This window comes from Stylophora pistillata, chromosome 5 (genome assembly GCF_964205215.1).
Source record: "Stylophora pistillata chromosome 5, jaStyPist1.2, whole genome shotgun sequence".
Classification (NCBI taxonomy): Eukaryota; Metazoa; Cnidaria; class Anthozoa; order Scleractinia; family Pocilloporidae; genus Stylophora; species Stylophora pistillata.
This window is the reverse complement of record NC_142523.1, coordinates 11,208,502-11,233,957: the sequence shown is the minus strand read 5'-3', so window position 1 is coordinate 11,233,957 and position 25,456 is coordinate 11,208,502. Positions and strand designations below refer to the sequence as shown.

General features: G+C 38.1%; 2 protein-coding genes and 1 long non-coding RNA gene across 5 annotated transcripts in view; 2 read left to right on the top strand and 1 right to left on the bottom strand.

Annotated features, from left to right (window-relative positions):
- The window catches only part of LOC148730262 (TBC1 domain family member 30-like), a 77,546-nt gene that overhangs the window by 43,775 nt on the left and 8,315 nt on the right, over positions 1-25,456 (top strand). The gene's annotated exons all lie outside the window — the stretch shown is intronic.
- On the bottom strand, positions 11,090-14,989 carry LOC148730264 (uncharacterized). The gene is made up of 5 exons (XR_016001894.1): positions 14,937-14,989; positions 14,392-14,462; positions 13,395-13,499; positions 12,594-12,702; positions 11,090-12,069 (listed from the first exon to the last, which is right to left on the bottom strand). It is a non-coding gene; the product is annotated as an uncharacterized LOC148730264 (long non-coding RNA).
- On the top strand, positions 18,217-21,716 carry LOC148730263 (uncharacterized). 3 transcript variants are annotated; one of them, XM_088762218.1, is made up of 4 exons: positions 18,217-18,430; positions 19,278-19,608; positions 20,086-20,169; positions 20,974-21,716. In XM_088762218.1, the coding sequence occupies exons 2-4, from the start codon at positions 19,336-19,338 to the stop codon at positions 21,142-21,144; spliced, it is 528 nt and encodes a 175-aa protein (XP_088618344.1). In that variant the 5' UTR covers positions 18,217-18,430; positions 19,278-19,335; the 3' UTR covers positions 21,145-21,716. The 3 variants fall into 3 exon arrangements, 2 of the variants coding, with proteins under 2 accessions (XP_088618344.1, XP_088618343.1); XM_088762217.1 differs by having other exon boundaries at positions 18,219-18,430; positions 20,086-20,175; XR_016002126.1 differs by having other exon boundaries at positions 18,222-18,430; positions 20,086-20,337; positions 20,974-21,109.

The following is a 25,456-nucleotide window of genomic DNA, read 5'->3' as shown; positions in this document are numbered from 1 at the left end:
TCAATTTATTTAAATCCTTCATGGGGGAGGGCCACAACTTCTTGGCCAAAATTTTTCTCAGTTTAGTGGCCCTCCCCCCAGTAAATAATGACCGGTCCCTAATGGTTCTTGAACAACTAAGATGAGACATTAGACCATTTTTTGTGGCACGAGACTGGTCAAGATTGGAAAAATAACATATTCATTTAACGTGATTGTCTTGAGTTTTGCGTGACCGTGAAAGAGTTTGGGATATTACTCGTGACGCGTGAAGAGACCAAATGCCTTTGCGTGACTTAGTATTACAGAGGATCGATAAAGGGGACCCTCTACCTAGAAAGAACATTAGTAAAAATCTCTGGTACCCTATGTAGAGCTACTCAGGTATTCATGGCGATCGAGAAAATCTTGAACACACACAGAATTTTGAACAAGTAAGGCGATAACGTTCTTTGGATAGTTTCCTATGGAGGAAAGACATTGAGAACGCAGCAAATAAAAGTCAGCAAAATTAATTAACCAAGGAATCATTAAACCATAAATTCGTGGATGAGTTGGCCATATGGTTCTTCCGCGTTACGCTTTCATTTTCAAGGCGAGGCGCAGTCGGCTGTTAAGGCTAAATTTTGCTCCTTGGTACCGACTATTAACACACGAATTCCTTCAGACAATCCCTAAAACTTCCACTCAAATGCTGAACTTGTCTTAGCGTTATTCGTGTCCCTGAACTTACTAACAATTACGATTTTATGAATGACTCTGTTTAACCAAAGGTTATTTTTATATTCTGAATAAAAAAATTTCTCTCTTACCCCTGAGTGATAGAATAATGTATTGTTAAATAATCTGACATGACCAAATAGATTTACCTTCATCTTTTTCACCCTAACATCAGTATGCATATTCTCAAAACTGTTCTCTATACATTTCCTAAGGTGCTGACAAGGAGAATTTGTTCAACAATGAAGAGCTAATTAATCTTTCATTGGTGACCATTTTCTCAATGATCCTGACCTTTACAGTGCAGGTCAGAATAAAGCGAACATCGCAGACACAAACTTGACGCACGTCTGACACGTCTATGCGTATACTCTGACGCGTCAGATATGTCACAAGTCCCTTATGGAGATATCAATCTTTTAAAGCATGGAAAAAATGGCTAGTGGGTTTAAACCATCACTTACCATTCCACGATTTTTTTTAAGGCAGCAGTGCACTATTATCTCGTGATTTATCAAGCGATGTGTACTTTTGTGGTGTAATGTCAATTGTAACAAATGACAGATAGGACTAGTTGCGAGGACAGGTCGAGTCCCTTCGTGTGTGCAAACATCAGCGCAGGACTAATGAAAACACCCTCTACTCTAGTTGATAAACAACGAAACAATTGACTAACCTTAAGTCTTCTACCAAAAAGAAAATCACAAAATCTAACCAGATGATCAGCACATACGATGAATGAAGTAGATAAAATAAAAAAGCCATCGAGGCTGAACACTAGACAAGAAATCCCTAGAAAGAAATGACACCGGGTTGATATTTCGGTTCAATATTTCCTAATTCCACGGTGTTATGAAGTATTTTGTATTTATTTGTATTTACGAATATTTATACAGGGTGGCCCAGTTTATCAAATAGCTAATTTAAATGGGGCCCTGTGAAACCCACCCATCCCACCCCAGGGGAGGACATCCATCACACAGTAATCTCGTACGTGGGAAATTAAAGTCTCCTACCCCTAACCCTGCAGGAGACGGTACCGCCATTTATTCGGACCTATCCGAGAAGACTAGAATATCTAACAATTTCTTGATGTTATAGTAAGGTAGCATATTCTTCTCAATTACTTTAAGACCTTGAGTGTTGGTCCGGCCGGGGCTCGAACCCTCGACGTCCCGCACAACAGTCCAGCGCTCTATCCATTGAGCTAACTGGGAGGCGGTATATAGGGTAAACAATATTTCAAGCGAGCAACGCTCGGTTGGTAATTGCCTTCGTGGGTCCTGTATTTCTTGTTGAATTGCTAATTCGATTTAATTAATGATTTTTGCTTGAAAGATCCCGCCACAATTAGAGAAGGAGGGTACGAGGGTTCTTGTCATTCTGTCACTGTCTGCGTAATATTAATATTAATATCTGCGTAATATTAAATCTTATTTATTGGAATCAAATTCCCAACTGAGGTCAATTGAATTTCCCGTTGTAGAATGTTTGTGATTTGAGGAAATCTTTACAAAACGTTAATGCTACCGTTCTTGGACCTCCAGATTTTAAATCTAAAGCACTTTTCCTATCGGAAAAACTCTTAAGAGCGGCTCTTATTAATTGATGTTTTCACGCGCGAACTATTATCGATTCTCTCACTGTGCCATTCGTTTTTGGTGCTATCCGCATAAGAGGGCAACGCCGCCAAGATCATTCGTGTCTACAATAATTTTTGAAACCAAAGCTGGTAAGCAAGAAATAAGTCATGGATTGTTAGTGGCCGGCAGTAAAGTAGGGGAATCGTCGACTAGACTAGGATTTATACTAAGCTGTTAGGAGTTGACTGATCCGTCATATTCATAGCTCGCTAATGGTGATTAGGGATTCTAGCCAAATCGAGGCGCTGTTGTTTACCAGAAGCTCATGAGTATTTATAGTGAATGAACAGATAACGTCTCAACAGAACTGGCAATCGAAATACCGAGCAAAATACCTCTGTCACGTTCATCGATCAAGTTTATAGCCATCTGAAAACACGCGTATTTTGTTGGCCTTTCAGCGGGCATTTCATAAAGCTCCGAAGTTTGTTGACATGTACCACATTTTTTTCCAACCGTAAGATAGCGGTAGCTCTTGGCCGAGATAATAATAGACTTTCAGAAAGCTATAAACACAGACAACTGACCAGATATTTTATGAACTGAGTGAAACAACAGACTCAGTTTAGAACGAGAAATCGACGTATCTATCAACTCAAAAGCGAAAGCGCTGACTGCATTAATTAGTATACTCATTCAGCAAACACTTCCCTGCTTTGATCATTCGTTTCATTAGACATTGGAGTATAAGAAAAGAAGATAGGAATGACTTTGACTCACTATTTCAATTCAAGACTCTCAGGAACTGTTGAATTCGACGCAGGAACAGTTTCATTTAACAGATCAGATGAAGAAAATTTTTATACCATCATTTGTTTAAGGGTGCGGTTCATACTGATCTCGTGATTTTAACAATTTCGAATTTTGTACGTAGCGTAACGTCAGTTGTGACAAATGACAGATTGGACTAGTTGTAAGGACCAGTCGAGTCCCTTCGTGTGTGCTGACCTCAATATTTAGAACTAATCAGACCTTTCGTCTGGTTGATAAGCAAATTGACTAACTTTAGCTTTTTACCAAAAGGAAACTAAACTACAAAATCCAACCAGATGATCAGCACATACGATGAATAAAAAAAAAAAAAAAAAAAACCATCGAGGTCGAGGACTAGACAAGAAATTCCTAGAAAAAAATGACACCGGGTTTATGTTTCGGGTCACGATTTCCTTTTTCTACAGTATTATGAAGTGTAAACAATATATATTTCAAGGGAGTAACGGATTGTAGGTATTACCTTCGCGGGTTCCTTTATTTCTTGTTTAATTAATTGCCAATTCGATTAAATGATTTCTGCTTTACAGATCTCGCCACAGCAAGAGAGAGAGGCGGTGTGGGTTCTTGTCATTCTGCCACTGCCTGTCTTGCGTAATGTTTCAATGTTATTCATTGGAGTCAAATTCTCAATTAACGTCAGCAGAGTTCGAAGCTCAGCATTAAAAGTGAATGAACAGATCATGTCACAACAGGACTCACGATCGCCGAAATACCGAACAAAATGCGTCTGTCATAAACATCAGTCACTCATTCAGCAATCTGCGTTTAGTTAAGGTGTACTAGCGAGTAATACTGTTGGCCTTTCAATGTACTTGTTATGAAGCCAAAACGTTAATCGGTATATGCAACCCATAATTTCCGTCTGGAAGATAGCGGCAATATTTTTGGGTCAGGCTAATAATAGACTTTCGGGTAGCTATCGACACAGACTTTACAGGATATTTCATAATAGAATCAAGCAACATAGATTTGGTATGAGTCCGTTAAACTACAGACAATAGCGCTTGAAAGGAGAAATCTACATATATATCTACCCAAAAATAAACTGATGCGGCAAAATAGCTTAAATAGTAGTTCAAACACTGCTCTGCTTTGATCAATCGTTTCACAAGATACCTTGGAATTACAATAAGAATAATTTTTAACTCACCGTTTCAAGATTTTCACGGACTTTTGAAATCGAACTCAAAGCGTGGCAGATCAGATAAAGGAAATTCTCCAGCCTGTCACTTACCGGAGCACGAAAGTGAAAATACTCTTTTGTTAAGGGCGCGGTGCATTATCATCTCGTGATTTCAGCTACTTAAATGTCTATTTTTGTGGCATTACGTCAATTGTACCAAATGACAGATTTTATTTAATGGCTGTAACCTGAGAAAATTAGGTGGGAAATTGAATAACTTGGGTGCGGGTATTAAAAATAAATGAAAATCGGGCGATCTGTGCAAGTTTTTGTCCAAAATCTGTCCTTTCTGTCTACTCGTAATTTTCCTCACATTTATAGTTTTATCACGCAACATGCCCTCAAAATGGGGAGCAGTGGGGGAGGGAGAGCTTGGAATAATTCATTTAGTGGTTGTGAGTATTATGGATTCGTTTGAGACACTAAATTTGTTTTGTTTTGTTTTTTTGCTCAGCTACTGGTCAGTATGTGAAGTTTCCTTTCCCTTTGAGGAAGGGTAGTTTGCTGAGAAAAAAAAAAAAATCAGTAGATCCAGCCTTTTTGCGCATATGTTATTTTAGCGGGAAAAGCCAAGCTTAGGCAGCCTATATAACAGTAATTGCCGCCTGTTGAGTGCTATGAGACTACAAAGCGTTTAAAGATATGCTTTTTCGAGATTGTTTTTTTGTTTGTTTTCTTTCAAGGTCAATTAACAATTATTCCACGAGCGCGCGTTGGATATGAGGTAATAATAGATAGCCAACGAGGCGCGTAGCGCTGAGTTGGCTATAATCATCTCTTATCCAACAAGCGGGAGTGGAATAATTGTTTTATTAAAAAAAGCGCCCCCAAGATATTAGACAAATCTTCTCGACTTTATTTTGTTAGAAGAAACCGGATGTTACAATGTACAGATATTAGATTATGGTATATTGGCTCATATACCGTAATGGCTAAGCCAATAAAAAGTCTTGAATTGCATTATCCAATGATCCAGTTTTTAATAATTACAATTAGACCTGTTGAAATCAGGAACGTTTCCGAAATAGAATTCCGATTTGGAGCGAAAAGAGTCATTACTTGAGAAGTAAGTGGATCAAACAGCGAGTCATTTCCAAGTACGTCCATGACATCATTGTAGCCTTCTATGAGCTGGAAAATAAAAAATTCCGTGGCCGAAATCATTCTAAATTTCCATCATCCTAAACTGTGACAAGCTGGGACCATTTGCTGTTACTCGTGTAATTTGTTCTTTTTTCTCTTCTTTTTCCCTGCTTTATTTTGTTATGGTTACTGCAACCAAATTGTTGATAATTTGTAAGGAATCATGTATATTCAATTCTTGCATAATCAATAGAACAGTGGGCATAACAGTCAATAGTTTTAAAGTCTACCAAGTAGTTTCAACTGTATCCGGGAGTCACCCTTTGGAATTTAATTATCCTCAAAACTCATTCGAACGCAGTGTATCCACGACTAATTCACAGTTTCCTTTGAAGTTGTTTTGGTAACCATCATGACCACCGTGACGTAATCAGAACGCCATTAACGACTTACGGTAGTTCCTTCTTATAGGGGGAAGGGACATTTCCCCACCCCCTCAGTTCGCAAAGTATCAGTTGGCGCATTTCGATCACTGGACTTAAAATTCGCAAAAAGTTCAAATGTTTTAAATATTTTGGCACTCTATGAAGGTTATGAAAAAATAGTTTTGACTAGTGTTAAAATCCGAAAAAGAAAAAAGAGAAAATCCTGCATTTCTAGTCTTCTTTTCTTTATCCTATCGATATTTGGCTAACATAGGCTGAGAACGTTTTGGCGCGCGCTTCAAGTTGGTGGAAGAAGAGGAAAAACTCACAACTCTTATGGGCTCCAGCTCTTATCCATTCTCTCAGTTTGTATTTTGACGTAGATGTTAGAATTGTCTTGAAATAACGTTAACGACGTTAAAATAGTTCAACTCTTAAATGCTATAATTGTGTTTTGAGTTGAGACGTTTTGCGTGCGCGCGCGCAAATCGCAGGAGTTTCCGCGCCTTTTTTTTGACAGGATTAGGGGGAAAAATGATTCCTAATACTCTTCACATATTACACAGTTACCAAACATGCGTGAATGTTTTGTCATGAAAGTGATTGCCTTAACTTGTTTTTCAATTTTGTTCTGAGTTGAGACGTTTTGCGCGAGCGCAAAAATCGATCCAAGAAAAACAAATCGATTGTCCACTGTAACTGACACTCCGTTACAGTTTGAAATACGTACCTTTTTTAATCTCGACGATTCACTTGTACATAACACTCACAGAAAAAATACAGAATTAACGATGCGAACTTAAACCCAACGAAACTAAAATACAACGAAAGGAATACGAGAAACTAAAGGAAAATACAAACGAAAGCGTAACTACTTACAAGATCTGTACGGCACTCCGGAATAACAACGACTGAATGAAAATCACAACTACGATGTGATATAGCGGATAAAAGGCTAAAACAATAGACTAAACAAGGCTACACAATACTCAAAGGCGATTACATGAAACAGCGCTGACAAACTTAATTTACATTTTGACAGCACGAAAAAATACAAACTAATAAATACAGAACTGAACTATCGAGACGAGAACTATTTACACTAATTACATTTAACAAAGACGAACGACAGAACTGATGAAAAAAAAAAAAAAAACTCTCGTGGCTACAGCCACCATCATTTTAGATGGTGCACGTTTTCGAAGCAGATCTGTAACTTACCTTCAAATGACGGCTAAAAGAGTAAATTATTTTCTTGTAAATTTTTTCTGTTGTTGCTGCGATTTGATGTTATCATTTACTTGCTCAGAGTTTCAAAACAGGTAGAAAACTATCGCTGAGGTGTCTTTATCCAGTCCTCGTAAAATTTAAAAAAAAATTAAATATTGAAATGGGTCCCTGAGGAGGGAACTTACACGCGAAAAACCAAACAGCAGCATCAACAACTAATACGTAATTTTGCTAAGTTCTACAGCATTCGGTGGTTTCACACAGAATCACTGAGTGGGGCAATGAAAGCAATTTTCAGCTGTGGAGCGGGAATTTAAACGACTGAGCCAACCTTCAAAAATGCAAGTGTTTAAGGATTGCCCGAGAAGGAGAGAGGGGATTTTGAAGCTTCGAGTTGATCGACGCATAGCTCCTGAAAGTGTTTTATACTCTTCATATATCACACAGTTACCACAAATACAGTAATGCTTTGAGATGAAATGATTACCTTTTGATTCCAATCTTGAATTTCTTTTTTTCAAGATGAAATAAGAAGCTTTCCGACGCAAACGGAAAGGGACATCTCAGGTAAATCAGTCCGTTTATGTGAATTAGGTAGAGCGAAACTTGGGCAAGTGAGAAAATTCCTATCAAGGATAATGGTGTTCCAAGAGAAACACAAAGGGACCGTTCATTATTTTGCGCCTGACAGGGGATTGGAAGATTTTGGTTGCGTTAGGATAAAATTATCATCCCCTCCCCCCCCCCCCATTCGTTTTTTTTACTCTTACGATTCTTTCTTATTCGCAGTTAATTGGAAGTCAATTTTCTATAGCCCCCTCTTTATACTCTCTTGGCGAAGACGGATCACCCCACTGATTCCCCTAAAAACAATGTGATCCCCAAAAATCCTCCATTCACATACTCCATTCAAATCGACTTGCGCTGCGCGCTGGTTGGATTTTGAAATCAAGCGTCTGATTTCATATCAAATTGAATCCCACTCTCTTCAGTTATTTATTCATTATTTATTATCCCACCTATGTATGATTTTTCAGAGTTAAATGAAATTTAAATGGACGGATCTATTTGGAAACGCGGTGAACGTAAGTTGCACAGACTTTAACTAGCTTTGTAAGTCTTGATTTTCCACAATCGGCGATTTGTCTATAAAACTTGAATTGCATCACCAATCAGGTGAAAAGCTAAAACCAGTCATGAATTGTTCACTTCCTTTTTACTGCGCCTCAGGAAGTTTGCTCGTATGTTTTGAAATTATCTACGACTCCTTAATCTGATGGCTGCTGTGGCTCAATCGATGAATCTCGGCATTAATCAATCAATATCAGTTAGTCAGCTTGTCAGTCAGCCAATCAATCATTCATTCAGTGAGTGAGTCAGTCAATCATTTACTCTGTTATTCCTCGAATTTTACTGACGAAGTGCTTTTAGTCGAAGTCAGAAACATGGAACTCCATTTCTCCTTTTGGTAGTCAAGACCTCACGACTATAAATTGGTACCATTAACAGAGTAAAGAACAATCACAATTATAGACAGTTCAGTGATAATTATGCTGACAATAAGTCATCCGTCGTCTTTTGTAAAAATATATCTGTGGCTGGTTTCATATGGTTTAGCTACCAATTTATAGTCGTGAGGTCTTGACTACCATAATGGTACCATTCACTTGACTAAGATTTCCAGTGTGGCAGTCGAAACGTCAATTTTTTTAACTAGATAGCTTGACTCTACGATTGAACTCCTCATTCAGCACTTTAACCATGATGAACAAAAGTATCTATTATTAAAGGTCAAATATAGATCAAGCCTCGCCCCGCTTAACAACTCTCAACCATTTGGTTTCTAAAATGCAGTTTGTAATTCTCTCCTCAATCTGCTGAACATTTCTGTTATATCGTAATGAGAATGTAGCATTACATCAAGATAGACTAAAAGCACCTCGTCAGTAAAATTCGAGTTTGAGTAAATTGCTGGTAAATTGTATATAGGTGGCCGGTTTCATATGCTTTAGCTACCAATTTTGTTTTCTCCATCAGGTGCCATTTACATGGAGGGTCTCAGCCTGATTTCAAGTTCCCTATCAAAGGGAATCGCCCTTAGCACAAGCATGATTGTAGTCACATTTTATTTTCAATTCTTGTTTTTCGTTAGTTTGTTAGATGATTGTAGATTTCGAGATTTTTAATGAATAGGAAAATTAACAGTGTGTTATGTCAAGGAGTGTTTGACAATTTTTCTCCTCAATTTGTCCTTACATTATATGTACCAAGAAAGGACACCTACCACAGTGGATAGATAACAACCTACCCAACAGCATGTTCCGCATTTTATCAGACACGTATCACTCGTGAGGAAAATTTTCCACCATAGGCCGGCGTGAGAGGTGTGGGAGGGGGGGGAGGGTGGGGGAGAGGGGTCACATCCTGAAGTGCCACTTTGGGACATAGATATATTATAGGTGATATTATAAAGTATGATAAGAATTCTCATGCTATAAAATATAACTTTTTCCTCCGCAGGAGGAACTCACCTTTGAACTCCTCCCCTTTGTTAAGTCTCATTCTTGACTCATGCCGTTGAGCGGATTTTCATTGACCCGTGGAACATGCTGTATGATTAATGATTTGGTTTCACCGAAAGTGTTAAGATTCGTCAAGTTTCCATGTAATCTGAGCTTTCTTCTAACTTCAGACCTTTATAAAGGCTAGGGATTTTCGCCACTTTAAAGTGTAGGGTGCCTCGGGAATTTGAAGTTCTTGGGCAACCTTAAAATTACGAACTCCGTTTTACTTTCAAATTGTATGCATGTTTACCGTGAATTTTTGCAAAGCAGCCATCTATCTTCTCTTGACGATATTTGTCCCTACTTTGCCATTTTTCTCTCCCAGTGAAAAGGAGGTTTTACTTCTTGGTAATTTGATTAATTTTGGGTGTTTTTGTAGACAACATGGCTCGCCTAAGTCACTGAAGATAGGTAAATAAAATCGGGACGAAATTAATTCCAAAATGTGCGCCTTTAAGTTGTCCAGTATTTTTTTAAATCAGCTGATCCAAGTAAGCCCTTACTATTATTTGTTTCCTGGCAACCTTTGCATATTATTTATATTAGTCAATTGCAATTTAGAATTGATAAGTTGCATATAAACTACAATCTTTTCTGTAAAAGTACTCTCCAGATTATAGACCCCAAGCCAAACAAAATATTTGAACACCAGACCTGTCTGTACACAGCTCTATGGAAAATAAATAGACAGCCTTACTGCTTGCAGCATGTATAAATGCTATTGTTAGTCAGGGCTCACTGGGATGAGAATAATTTTGCAAAGTCTAACACAGGCTGAAATAACTAAATTAAGTTTCCTTAAAGGTAACTTGAAGGTTAACATTAGAAGTATTTAAGTCATCTTTAGGTGACATACGGAAGTTCTGAAATGTACCTTTAATTGAACTTTCCGAAGTCAATTAAAGTGTCCTTATGAACCATTTAGTTGACACTTTAAGGTCACATAAAAGCAAACCTAAATAACCATTTCATGAACGCTTTGAGATCACATGAAAGCAAACCTAAATAACCATTTCATTGATTTTAGGAATCCTCTTAATTCTTGTAAAGTCAACCAAAACTTCTACTTGTAAATGCATCTTCAAGGTTTCTTCAATCTTTTGTTTCCCTTTAAGTACTGCTTAAAGTTACAGGTTTTGTTGTAATTCATCTTTAGTTGTACTTTCAGACTCTCTTAAATTTCAAGTTTTGTTAACATTCATCTTTAAGTGCCTCTAAAAGCAGCAGGTTTCACTTTCAACTGACTTTTGATTTGCTTAATCACACCCACATTTATATCCCAATAACTTATGATATTTTGGGCAACCTTACAATTGATAGAAAAAGAAGCATCACACATTCAAGTAATAACAAAGTGTTTGAAATTGCAGTGATGAAATAGTTTCATTCAAAACTCATTTGTTCCCCTGAGATAACATAAACCTACAATGAAGCTGAGGATATCCCAGTCGAGCCCCATACATAATTAAAAAAAGAGATGTCCAAATGTTTGAATTACTGATTGACATACTTTATTAAAATTGTTTCACTTTCGTCAATGTATAATATAATCTCAGTCATGCAGGTAACAGAATATTTACCACTATAAAAGTATGACAAATACACAAATTATATAACTAGCTGTAGTAACACACTACACAAAAAGCTATTGATTCACAAATTGTACTCTCAAGTCCAGCTACTAAGAAATGTGATTTGAAATGATACTTGTCTAACAATAAAAAATATAAGTTCAACCTATCAATCTAAAATTCAGAAAAATTTTCTTAATTGACTTAAATTTGCAATAAGTCTCAGTTATTTGCTACATTATTACAACTGTAATACTTATTAAATATGATCATATACCTTAATTTCTTTTAGTAAACAAGTGATAGAAAACAGTTCTCTTACTCTAAAATGCAGCTGAAACTTTGATAGACAAAAATGATGAGTACATCTATATAGAAAAAAGTATCTCATGTGGAGGAAATTTATTAACATTGAAGAATTCACAATCACTTACTTTAGATGAGACCATAATTATTCAATGAAAAAGAAGCCTCATGCAGGCATGTGAAATAAACTCATTCTAGACTTGGCTTGACATTTTGTACATTTCGATTTCATTGATTAGTAAAACAATTTTCTCCCTGTATTATTGCCTACTCTGGAAAATTTTCAGTAGGTGGGCATCTCAGAAAAGGTTTCCCATAAACCCTGGGCGGATTCTCTCCTTAGCTCTTGAAGTGAGCTTTTTCTTATAAGCCTTGTCAAGTTTCTTTTCAATTTTTTTTCAATCTCCTACTTTCCCACTGAAGGTGAGGCACAGAGTACTTTGTTACTTTTGAGGCATTTCCATCGACATCCTTGTAGCAGCTTTCCTCACTGCTCATTGCCTCCATGACAAGAACCTCTGCTGCTCTTCCCTTTTCATGCTGGTTGGCCCGGTTGACCAGCTCCAGGGCTGTAGTTCATCTCATTAACTTCTAAAAAAATAAAAAATTAAAAAGGCATGAGAAGGGTATTATAGGACTTCAAATGAAAAATATGATCCAAATCACTAATTTCTCTTGATATGTATATGTGTGTACCCATTGTAAGAATGGAATTCTTAAGCATGTTATAATATAGGGTCTCTTTGTCCTTTTTTTTTTCATCAAATGGTGCATACAAACTATCATTTATCTCACATCACATTTTAATATTTTTCAAATTTATTTTACAAAGATTTTCTTGGAAGGCTCTAGATACAGACCAGAATACCTAACTTATTTAACAATTTCTCTAATAAGAACATAGTCCCTTAGATGTGTCTATATTCAAACTCATCCAATTTTGAAGTGCCAAAATAAAGACATTCAATGGGAAATAGCTTCCCTCCCATTGATCAAGTGTACTTGAGGGTGTACTCAGTCTGGTAACATTGAACATCTGTCGGACCCCATCATTTGTGAACAGCAGGGTATATGAAAAGTAAAATGTTCAAAATAGTATCCCAGCCAATAAATACCTCTCTTTGGTGACCACTCTTCCAGGTTTTTTGTTTATGAGCCTCATAGTGGTTACCACTCTTCAGCTTCTGTGTTTTCACACATATTTGAAATATCTTTGTAAAGCAGCTGTTTAAAGAAATGATTATGAAAATGCCATGAGAACCTGTTTGTAAAAAGATTCCCACATAAATTAATGACAATGTTCAAATTTATAATAAGTTATGGCAGGCCGCCTTGGAATATCTGCCAAGTTATATAAATTTGCAGTATGTCCTTGGTGATTCATTGCTAAGGTGTAAAGTATGCTTTTTTGAGGATCTACACTGAAGTGTCTCAGATCTAGAGACAAGAAATAAACCCGAAAATTTCAGTTTGCAACATATTTAAATTTCTGTAACATTTGGGAAAGTTAATATGTAAGTTAGGAAAAACTGTAAAATGCACCCCCCCCCCCCCTCTTGTCCTAAATTTGACCATGTAATGAAGGTGCTCATTAGAAGTTTCAGGGTATCTAACTGTGTTACTGAATGCTAGTTTTATGATGACATTTATGTTGAGGGGAAAGTGGTAAAAGACACGAATTGATGGTAGAGACAAAAAGCAGGGGTATCATTAAGGGCTGGGCAATAGACAAATTGACCAACTTTGAGCATAATTTTGCCTGGATGTTTTCAAGCCAAGGCCTTCAATAAAACTCAAGTTGCCATAAAGGAGATATGCATCAATATGCTTGAGTGCAAAATCCTTATGCTCACCCACAAAATGTAATGACACCCCAGTAAAAGTGAAATGCATGTGCTATGATTATTGGTAGCTACCTTCTGACTTCTTTTGTCCAAGGACACTTTTCAAGTCCTCCTTGTTGATGTATTGCCTGCTCTATTGTCCGCTCAAAAAGGATGTTGTTGCTGTCAGAATTTATTCTAAGACAAAAACAAATACAATTAAGCCTGGTATTCTGTAGTAACAGCATTAACACTAAGACAAAAGTACAGTCAAACCTCGATTATCCGGACCTGTTGGGACTTAGGTAATCAGTCAGGATAAACGAAAATATGAATATTAATGAGAAAATAATGTAAACAAAAGAAATGAAGATAAAAATCTGCTTCGATGACTCTCCAAGTGCTCGATCTTTTGAAAGCGGAGGAGGCAATGTTTTAAACGCACTTTTCCTGAATTTAGATATAATCTCTGAATTTTTTTACCTCATAAACTTTGGAAGATCAAAGCTCATTAATGGTCATGAAAAAATCGGGACCAGAGAAAAAGTCTGGATAATCGAAAAGTCGCAAAATCGAGGTTCGACTGTAACCACCATAAGGTGTTCACATAACATCTCAATATTTCAAGCAGCAGCTTAGACTCGGATTTCCTTGCTCAATCAAGATTTATAACATAACCAAAGTAAAGCGCGCGCTCTGATTGGTCAATTTAGCGTCCCCCATTTGCCCATGGGTGTACGCTGCTGACGTGAGCAAATGCAAAGACTATTTTTCCGCGCGCGCTTGTTTTTTCTGGTCACGTAAGATTTGTTAAATAAAAGGGAACTCTTTAGCTACAATGTATCAATGTTATGTTATAAAACAAATGGTAAACACCACAGCGTACACTATTGAGTTATGGATGCACTTGGGAGGTTTGCTAAGCACTCAAGAAGCTAGAGTCGCTCTCGGCTATCGCCTCGAGCGACTCTTACGCTTCTTTCGTGCTTAGCAACCTCCCGCGTGCATCCATAACTCAATAGTGTACGCTGTGGTGTTTACCATTTGTTAAAAAGTAAAATACCTCTGAATCTAAAAACATATTACTCACTCTTCGTCAAGATAGAAACCACCGAAGTCATCTTTTTTCAAAAGGAGTTTGTACATTCTCCTCACAGTTCTCTAAAAGAATGAAAAAAATTCAACAATCAGTTTGTCACGTTTGTCCTATTTCTACTTTCGCGCTTTTTAAAAACCCTGGTTGTTTGAAGGCTAGATGATGTGGAGCAATCGACACAAGCACAATTAAAAATTAACCTTACCCATCTATGTGAATAAAACTGGCAAGGTCAAGAGGGTCCAAGAGAAAAAATGATAAAATGGATTTTCATACTAGATAATTCTCGTTGAAACAAAAGGGAGGAAAAAAACTTTTCTGGTAGACCTGTTTATGGTAAAGGATCATCAAGTAAATGTAACCACATCTAATCATGTCAATTGATTACCGCCGAAATAATTAATTTAATTATGCATATAATTCGCGCGCCAAACATGTACTCAACGTAAAAGAAAATCTTCCACGAAACAGAACTGATTCAAGCAAATTATGAACACATATCACATTATTAATGCTTATCAGTTATGTTTTTTACTCACTCGACAAGCCGGTGGAACTACTAACGTCGTTCGCCTTTGTCTTCTGTTTTGGCGCCGACCATCCTCGGAGACCCAGGGGCAGTGAGGCGATTTCAAGTTAAGGGCAGAAGAGCCCCTGGGGACATTGTCTTACAAGACTAGTTCTAAACGGTCGCAGTCGTTCTGGCATCTGATTGGTGCCAGAAAATCTTTGTGTTTTTCTGCCCAATCAGAGGGAAGTGTCGTTTGGAGTCCTTTCGTGTGTTTTAACACGCACATATACTACAAGCTCTGTTGCTCGCTATGTTTGTCTCGGCCGTGCGACGAAGCTTTGCGCGAGGGGAAAAGTTTCAGTCTCAGCACACAGTGTAAGAGAAATCGATCAGATTGTCTTCGAAATCTTACCGGAAATTATACTGAATATTTTCGCAGGTATCACAAGAGAACGAGTTTAAAAGTTTGCGAGGTTCGTTTTAAAACATAATAGTTGCAGGCATTGATATGTCGCATTAAACGTTAGATGAGATGTAAGCTTAAATATTTTTAGATTTTTTGTACAATTTGTTGTGACTGAAACTTTTCCAAGCCCGTGAAGTTATTTTGTCGCACGGGCCACGCAGGTATGTCAAGCAACTGGCGCTTACGTAGCTTTCCGTGCGCGCCAAATTCTAATCGTTGCTTTGTAGTAAATTCTTTACAATATGGCCAAACTTGCAGAGAACGTTAAGTACGTGGACGACCTCCAGCAAGCCCTTAAAGAAAGCTTAGCTGTGTTTCCGGTTAGCTAATTAAAATCTGAACAAAAACTAATCATCGAGAACATCGTGGAAAGGAGATATGTTTTCGGACAGTTACCGAAGGGGTTTGAAGAAAGTTAATCTTTCAACTGCTGCGTTGAGTGTTCAAATTCTTGAGCTCGAAAGGCCACGGATCCTCTTCTAGTCCCTTGGTCATTGTCACTTCACCTCTTTTGTCGATAGTTGAAGACCAAGTTAATTACCTTTGATCATTGGGAATCGATGCTGCTTTCATTGGGGAAAACAAAACCAAAGACAAGGAAATATTGGATGGAAAGGGCGAGCTTGCCTTACTGCAAATGTCAGCTTAGTACAGGGTTATCTACCCACATCTAATAAACAAAAGTTTCCACGTTTAGCTTTTCTTTTTAATTTTTCAAGCGAAGATTAGATTAGATTTTGGCCGGGCGTGCACAAAAAAATGCGTAAGCGCCATCGTTCGACATACCTGCGTGGCCCGTGCGACGAAATAGCTTCACGGGATTGGAAAAGTTTCAGTGACAGCAAATTATCCAAAAAAATCTTGAAAGATTTAGGCTTACATCTCATCTAACGTTTAAAGCGACATATCAATGCTTTCGACCATTGTGTTTTATACGAACCTCCCAAACTTTTAAACTCGTTCTCTTGTGATACCTGCGAAAGTATTTAGTATAATTTCCGGTAAGATTTCGCGGACAATCTGATCGATTTCTCTTACATTGTGTGCTGAGACTGAAACTTTTCCCCTCGGGCAAAGCTTCGTCGCACGGCCGAGACAAACATAGCGAGCAACAGGCTTGTTCAATATGTGCATGTTAAAACACACGAAAGGACTCCAAACGACACTTCACTCTGATTGGGCAGAAAAAAACAAAGATTTTCTGGCACCAATCAGATGCCAGAACGACTGCGACCGTTTGGAACTAGTCTTGTAGGACAATGTCCCCAGGGGCTCTTCTGCCCTTAACTTGAAATCGACTCACTGCCCCTGGGTCTCCGAGGATGGGCGCCGACGGACGTTGGCTGCATTAACAACAGTTTGAAGACGGCTCTCGATCCGCTGAAGCGCTTCAGAGTTTTCTTTGTTGCTGCGCTCTTGCTGCTGCCGAAGCTTTACATTTTCGCTCGCCAGAGCGTGATTGCTGCGGATCAACTCCTTCAGCAGCACAATGCAATCGTCGGACACTTTATTCCTTTTTTCGCCGCTGGAATCACATCATGGTTTTTATCGTGCAATCGTCTTTCTGCCATATTCTTTTCTTACTTGCTTTAACTTCCAATTAACGGTAAAATAACCACACTACAAGTGCTTCTCTCGGATGCTTTGTGATGCTTTGTTAACAAAGTAGTCAAACGTAATATTGAGGTTCAAAAAAGCGCGAATTAATAGTGCTAAACAAGGACCTCCTGTTAACATATTGCCTCGTTGTGATGTGTATCGCACTGTGCTTGGCTAACGGGGTGACGCCATATCGATGGCGTTCGTCGAGGGTCGAACACACAAGTTTATAGTACAGCGGTTAAAATTGAAATAGGTCGTGTAAGCTGCAGCACGTGTTCCCCGCGAAAAGTTCAAACCCGAAGTGTGTAAAATCGCACTGAACAAAGGATGAAGATATACAAAAACGAATGAAAATGCACTTTCTTCCTAGTTACCTTGTGAGGTAAATATTTCGTACCTTAACACCTCATGATTTAATGAGAATAGTGACTACTGTATTAAACTTAAAAACTAAATGTCGCGTGTGGGTGCAGAGCGTGAGACAAATGAGAATTCCGCAATTGTAACCAACCTGCTTTAAGTGCACCAGCTCGATGCAAGACCAAGATAGAGAAACCCAGCTCGTTTTGGCGTCAGCGACTTCACTAAAAATATAATGACAGGCAACTAAAGGCTTACTTTATTCTCAAAGTGACTGCCGTCTTAAATTCAAGGAACAGCTTTTTTCACTTACGACTTAATAATTTTACACTTGTTATAAGCAGTAGAAGTAGACATTGCATGCCTGTCATGTTTGCTCTTCTGTTGGCAGAACAGGGCAAGCCAATAAGTCATGTCTACAGTACTTAGTCGCTACTAGATAAATAGGGTCAATTTATTACAGCGAGGAGCGCTTTCGTATATTTTATGAAACCGCAGTACACATATATCATTTTCATTTATTCAAATTTATTTGCGGGTTTAACACGAACCAAGCATAATGACCTGCTCCCAGTTGGCTTGTTAGCTCAGTTTGTAGCATGAGGGGACGCAAATCGAGCACTGCACTGGTATCGCAAAGGTCATAGGTTCAATTCCCGTACGGACCTAAAATTTTTTCAGGCCCTATTTCCACCTACTAGATAAGTAAGGTTTATTACTGCGAAGAACGCTTTCATACATTTTATGAAAGTGCAGTAAACATATATTATTTTCATATATTTACTGAGTCGTCGCCATCATAACGCATTCTAGTGTCTTAGTCAAAAATTATCTAGGGTTTTCAAATGTCATCCTTTCGCGGGATTTCGCAATACTCGTACTCGCGGGTTTCATAATTTGCCCGCTGACCAAAATTACTGTTTATTCTTACCCTCGACGAACGCCTTCGATATTAGCGTCACCCGGCCAGTACATATGAAGACTCGAGTGTAATTGGAAGCAAGGAAACAGAAAGGCGGGAAAACACGAACTACACGTTCGAACTTTGCTTGTTCAAGTAAACAGCTTCATACCGATACCAAAGTTTCAGAAAGGTTAGTTATAAATATATCTGAAAATCAAGCCGTGTGTAGGTCAAGGATAACGAAGGAAATTTAATTAAGCGTTAAGTCACGGTGTCGACGTTATCATTCGATGAGATTTCTTGTGCATGAAGGTGATTTTGTTAGTTGTGAATTGTTTTCTTTTAACTGGGATTAGAACAATTATGAAAGCAAGCTTGTGATAAAAAAGCTGGCATGGCATGCAAACAGAACTCAATGGAGAACAAAGAATTGGAGGGACGGAGTGGGAGGTAATTGACTGTTTTGGAATAAAGGTTGCTTTTCAACTGTAAATTTTTATTTGAACTAGGAAGGAAATTAATGACAAGATTATTTCACTTCAAAGACAGTCAAATAAATAACTATACAACCAATACTGTAGAGTTTTCATTCAGTGGGAGGGGAGAGGAGTGGGCTCACTAAGGACTAGACGTTTAAGTCAGGAAGCCTTGATAGAGAGGGGGTACCTAAAGAGCAAAGTTGTGGCATTGAGCTCGCATGAATGCTGGAGTGTAGCTATTAAAAACCTCATATCAGTGCCATCAAAGGAATGTAAGTTTCATTCCTTGATTGTATTTTGAATTTCAAATTTTAAGTAATCATACATGATACTTGTTATAAACCGAAACATCAAAGACATTTTTAATATCTTTGAAAGTTTGGCTAAAGGAAAAATTGCATTGCAATTTAGGATAAAGTATGTCTTAATTCTTAGCCGACTGTCATCTTCCAAATAATAGCTGGTCTGGTTGACCATTTTTTGGTTGTGATAAGTAATATTAATTAAATATGCTGAATCTAAGTTTCCCTTAACTATTCAAATTCTGCTTTTTTGTAGAGATGGGTAAACACGACAAGGAAGAAAGAAAAAGTTTTCAACATTTCTTATCGTGTTCATGGGTAGAAAAAGCTGTGAAAACACAAAAGAGGAGATAAGAGGAATGAAAAGAGAAAGGAAAAAATGGAAACAACTGCAAAGAAACCTTGACAAAGAGAAGACACTTGCGTCTGGATTACAGATCGAGAAGGCTCGCCTTGAGAAACAACAAAAGATATGCGACAATATAATGAGAAAATATTATGATCGATGGCACTCACTTCTCAAGCAAGAAGAGGCTTCAAGAAAGGCTTGGATATCAATTCCAAGGCAATCTGTAGTGCAAGGGAAGGTATGTACAACATTTTAAATCTTCAAAGCTGGAAAGGTTTCAAAACAGTTGCATCACCCCTTCCTCATCATCACCCTTAAAGTGGAGGGGGGGGGGAGTTTGAGGGACTACTTGGGTGTTGTCACAGAATTGGTTACTGCATCTACTTCCTGATGCTGTTTAACCAAGTCTTCCTCACTAGAATTTATTTTACCTTCGCCTCTAAAACAAGATACATTTGAGTCATTCCATCTGTTTTAAACCCTTAGGTAATTTCAAATGAGGCAGCCATGTTGAAAGTAGCACTCCATCTACATTTGCTGATCTGACCTTGATGTCACTGCATTTATGTTACTACGAAAACAAATTTCCATTTAAAATTCTGTGTAAATAAATACATTACAACATATAGAGAAGCATTTAATCATCATTTATTTCTTGTTCCAAAGAGGCGGGCTAACAAAGGATTTATTAACTTTTTGTCTTGTTGAAATGTAGGTCATTGCAAAAGCAACATGTGAGTCCATTGTGGAAATTGACTGTGCCCTTTTGGAGCCCTCAAAAGATGAATCTGGAATGGAGGTGAAGGTACATGTGGGTTCTGGTGTGTGTGGGTGCTGCAATGAGATGTTTTACAGGGGCAATCCCATTGCAGTTAAAACATTTTATCCTGCTACAGTAGAGGAACTCAAATAGGAGGCAAGAGTCATGTCAAAGTTCCAACATGCAAATTCTCCTCTTCTTGTTGGGGTGTGTACACTGTGAAAGCCTTACCTTCTAGTGTCATTCTTTTACCATGTTTTTGACAAGCCTTTTACAATGTCTTTGTCACTGAAGAGCAGAAGGTTGAATCTTTGACTGGTTATTTGGCTGACCTTGATCAATCAGTTGGCTCAAGCAATATCTTAATTACATAAACAAGGATTTATTCATAGGGATATCAAAGTAGATAGTGTCATTATCTCGCATGTAAACAATGACTATCGTGCCATGTCAATCGATTTTGGCACATGTGTAGCTTTAACAGCAGTTGGTTCCCTTGTGAAACATTTCACACCTGAAGAACACAAAATTTACAAAGGTAGGCATGGTCACATTGCTCCTGAAATTGTCTGTGATGCCAGTCCACCTTTGCATGCCAGTGATGTGTTCTCTTTTGGAAGAGTGATCTGTGCAGTTGGTACACACCTCCAATGCCACTTCCTTTGTGCTTTGAGGAAAAAGTGCATTCTTAGTGATCTTGAGTTAAGACCACAATTAAGTGATATAATTAATGAACTAGAGGTGCAATTAAAATTTCATATGAAGTGATTAATTTAGGGGTACTAACATAAAATCCTGTTGAAGCTGTTCACTGTTTCTTAGGTTCTGTATTTTTTTTCTCAGGGAGTGAGGAATCTGCTCTTTTTACTGCCAAGACTTGTTCCCACAAGGGCACTGAAAGCTTTCTCGATGGCACATCATAGGTTGACAGATGATGAGATGGCACATCTTGTCAGTCAGTGCTTTTGTTGTACTGCCAATGTGGATGTAAAATTGTTACCCTGTATGATTTGAAGCTTTGGATGAAGTCAACAGATTAATATGTATTTCTGTAAAATCAATACTGTCTGTCAGGTTCATAGGGAGATTTCCACAAATAACATTGTTTGTATATATGAAACGAAATTTATGCTGATCCATGAAAATAAAAATTTCACAATACATATACAAAAAAAAAAAGAAAGAAAAAGACCAACTACAGAGAATAACCAAAAGTGCTAACCTCATTATAGTAATGCTTGATACAGACAGTTATTTTTTGTTGCCTTTATAGAGTGCTAGAAACACAAACTATCATGTATTCATTATTATTGTTTGAATTATTTCTCTGAAATTCCCATTTATTGTGATAGTAACATGAGTGTAGAAAGCTTTCTCAATGGCATTTTGTAAGTTGGCAGGTGAAAAAGTGGCACATCTTGTAAATCAGTGCTTTCAAGTGACAGAAGTCTTTCTTTTACCCATTCTTTAATTGCATACCAATGGTTTTGATTAATAAAGCTATTTATTCAGTTTAATTGTAAATGACAGTTTCTTAGGATTTATTGTGACTTGATTTTTGGAGACATGAGCTATAGAACACATTATTTATATTGAAGACAATTTGTTCGGCCGAAGTCAAAATAATTTGTTAGTTTTGTGCAATTTATGTTCGCAGTGTTTACGAAAACAATAAAAATGTTATGTTTGTGGTAGGCAGAGGCCTGGCACTTTTGTTTGTCCGATTAGTTGTTTTAGTAAGGGTGGATTACGTGAGCCGAGTTCACTGTTTGCTAGGATGGCATTATGTAGGCAGGCCAGCCTGACTCATGTAATCAGCCTCTAAGTGGATGATTGGCAGGCCTGTGGCCTGAATTATTATTTTCCTCGGATTTCTAGCAAAGGTAAATAGATCAACCACATTTAATTCCAGTTTCATTTACATTAAATTTTATTCTGAATACAATTGAACCCAGTAAATGGGCCACCCTCAGGGAACTGGCAAATGGCCACTAAGTAAGGGTTTTTATTTCTTTTTTTGTTAGATCCCAATGCAAATTTATAGCAAATGAACAGCTTTGCTCAATAAGCAAGGTGAATGTAAAGCAAATGTCAAATTTACGTCACATTTGCATGGAATTTTGTCAGGAACAAGTACTTGAGTTTAGCTTCAGTTTATAGCTATTGCAAATTTTGTTCAAGCACACTTCTTTTTCAGCTTGAGGATAGTGTTTCAGAAGAAGACATTTCATTCCCAGCAGACAAGGTGGATTACAGAAAGCTAATGGTATCATATATAGGATAGTGAAAGAAAAACCATTACAATCTGTGTCCCTTGCGAGGATTCGAACCTCTTGCAGTCAGCCCAGAGAAGTTGATCCCAGCTGGGAGGAGAGTTTCGTGCGCTCCTCTCAGTGCTTGTCTATCTTCGCGTCCGGAGGAGAGGTGCAGTGCAGATTGCCCATACTTTGTTTTTACCCTCTGGTACCTCGGCAATGATATACCCGTATCGTTTTTATTTTTATTTTCATTGATTGATACGAGCACTGAGCCGTTAAATAGGTCTCAAACCCGGAGGCTAGACAAGTCGGTTCTCGGCTGTAACCACCAGAGGACTGTGTCTGTGTTCAAGCGGGGATTTACTTTTCTCTTTTCTCCGCCACCCTTGACATTCAAAGTCAAAGGAATACAAAAAGACTAAAGCCAGGTTGGAGAGTATCTGCTTTTTAACTGAACAACATTAAAAAATTATGGCATTTGCAGAACGGAATGGTGACTGGAGCTTAACTTGAGAGGGGCCACGAGAACTAATTGTTTATATCATACAACAACAAACATATGAAACATATGTATGAACTGCGGTTATGAAACGTATATGTGCACGATCCTTCGCAGTAAAGCACCATTTGAGCAATAGTGAAAATCAGACCTGAAAAAAATTTCAGGCCTGTACCGGGATTCGAACCACTGACCTCTGCGATACTAGTGCAGCGCTCTACCAATTGAGCTAACAAGCTCAAATGGTGCTTTACTGCGAAGGATTGCTCAAATAGTGCTCAAATAGAAGCTATTGCTCAAATAGTGCTTTACTGCGAAGGATCGTGCACATATACGTTTCATAACCGCAGTTCATACATAATGTTTCATATGTTTGTTGTTGTTTGATTTATCATCTACGGGTTTATGTCGAATTAATTTGATGGCCTGCTCCCAGTTGGCTTGTTAGCTCAATTGGTAGAGCGCTGCACTAGTATCGCAGAGGTCAGTGGTCCGAATCCCGTACAGGCCTGAAATTTTTTTCAGGTCTGATTTTCACTATTGCTCAAATAGTGCTTTACTGCGAAGGATCGTGTACATATACGTTTCATAACCGCAGTTCATACATATGTTTCATATGTTTGTTGTTGTTTGATTTATCATCTACGGGTTTATGTCGAATTAATTTGATGGCCTGCTCCCAGTTGGCTTGTTAGCTCAATTAGTAGAGCGCTGCACTAGTATCGCAGAGGTCAGTGGTTCGAATCCCGTACAGGCCTGAAATTTTTTTCAGGTCTGATTTTCACTATTGCTCAAATAGTGCTTTACTGCGAAGGATCGTGCACATATATGTTTATATCATATCAGTCAAAAATCAATTATCTCAGAAAAATTGCGCATCACCTTATCAGCTGGAAGACAAAAAAAAGTAAGAGCTGCGTCAATATTCATAAGGAACATCTGCTCTATCAGCTGGGCAGAGGAAGAAATTTGTGTGGACCTTTGTGATGATTCAAACCTCAATTTATTTAACATCGCTACCAAACGTTCTTATAGCAGAGCAGAAAGACAAACTTCTGGGTAGACGCATGTGAGGATTCAAACCTCAGGCTTTTCAATCAATATTCCTGGACAGGAGAAAGATTGCAAGCCTTACATTTAATACGGAGAAAGAAATAAGCCACACGACAAAAGAAAACAAAGGCAAATAATATGAGCCAGAAACATTACAAACTTGCCGCAATAGTCTACGAAGGTACTTTCTCAATGGGGCGTCCATGCCCCCACAGCCAGTAGACAACTCCGACCTCAATGGTGTCCATGCCCCCACAGCCAGTAGACAACTCCGACCTCAATGGCGTCCATGCCCCCACAGCCAGTAGACAACTCCGACCTCAATGGCGTCCATGCCCCCACAGCCAGTAGACAACTCCGACCTCAATGGTGTCCATGCCCCCACAGCCAGTAGACAACTCCGACCTCAATGGCGTCCATGCCCCCACAGCCAGTAGACAACTCCGACCTCAAAAAATCTTCAGGGACTGAGTGCGAGGAAGTTTCAATGTTAATCGTCTCAAGCAACGTTCAATAGCAGTCACGTTCTCATGTAATAATTAAAGACGTAAAGATATATGTAGATATGTATGAAGACATACACATGACTTTTTTTATATTCAAATTAACTAACCTTCATAGTCGGGTGAACTTGAAATTTCGTGAAATCACGGGAATTTGAAGTCGCCACGAAAGTATCTGTTAATTTCTTTCCGTTACCTTTCCGCTTATGCCTTTCGAAAGTTGAACGTGATTCGAAGCCATTAAAGCACGCGCAGAAAACATTTCCTTTCTTGTCATCGCACTCCAAGCAAGGAGTGAAACCGTCGCTTTCAATAAGATGTTTCGACCCCAGAAAGAATTGTGAGCTCACGTTGCTGCACGTAGAACAAAATTTGCTCTTCTGGCTCATCAGTGTAAGTGTTGGCTGATTTGTGATGAATTTTCTGTTGACAGTTCAGATTACAATGAGACTATCTTTAATGCATGAATTAAAGATGTCAGAACAGCTATACTCATTTGAATCTCGCCTTAAAGTCAAATTAAATGTATTTTAATGAAACACCCTCTTTTGTGCCAAAAAGAAACCATTTAAAGGATACTGAAAGATTTGCGCTACTAAAGTTAAACTTATGTTCAATTAAAGATTCATTAAAGGTTAGAGTTAGCTTTCGGATATTTTATTTCACAATTAAAGACGATTAAAGCTTTACTCAACCTTTAAGACTGCTTTAGATTTTGCCTAAAGGCACTTAAATAAGAACATTCGTCCAGTGGGGGGTACAGGGCAACTATGGGGGGGTCGGAGGGAAATGGAGAAATACAGAAATACACAAGGTTGTATCACCAGATCTTCGGTTCGAATGAAAAACCTTGCAGTTTTTTGGGGTATTATTCAAGTCTATTTCCTCTCCAAGGAGTAGTAATTTCTGAGATCTTTTTGAACCAGGATAACTCTAAGACAGGGAAGTTTTGATCAAACACGGAGGTTAACGGAACAAAATCCACGGAGTATTTTTTTTGTATTTTTTTTTTT

What these genes read in the sequence shown, in the direction of transcription:
- LOC148730263 (XM_088762217.1), top strand. Translation starts at nt 19,336, where the DNA reads ATGGGTAGAAAAAGCTGTGAAAACACAAAAGAGGAGATAAGAGGAATG. An exon ending in AATCTGTAGTGCAAGGGAAG is followed by an intron (nt 19,609 to 20,085) that starts GTATGTACAACA and finishes GTTGAAATGTAG; the next exon opens with GTCATTGCAAAAGCAACATG. An exon ending in AATCTGGAATGGAGGTGAAG is followed by an intron (nt 20,176 to 20,973) that starts GTACATGTGGGT and finishes TTTTTTTCTCAG; the next exon opens with GGAGTGAGGAATCTGCTCTT.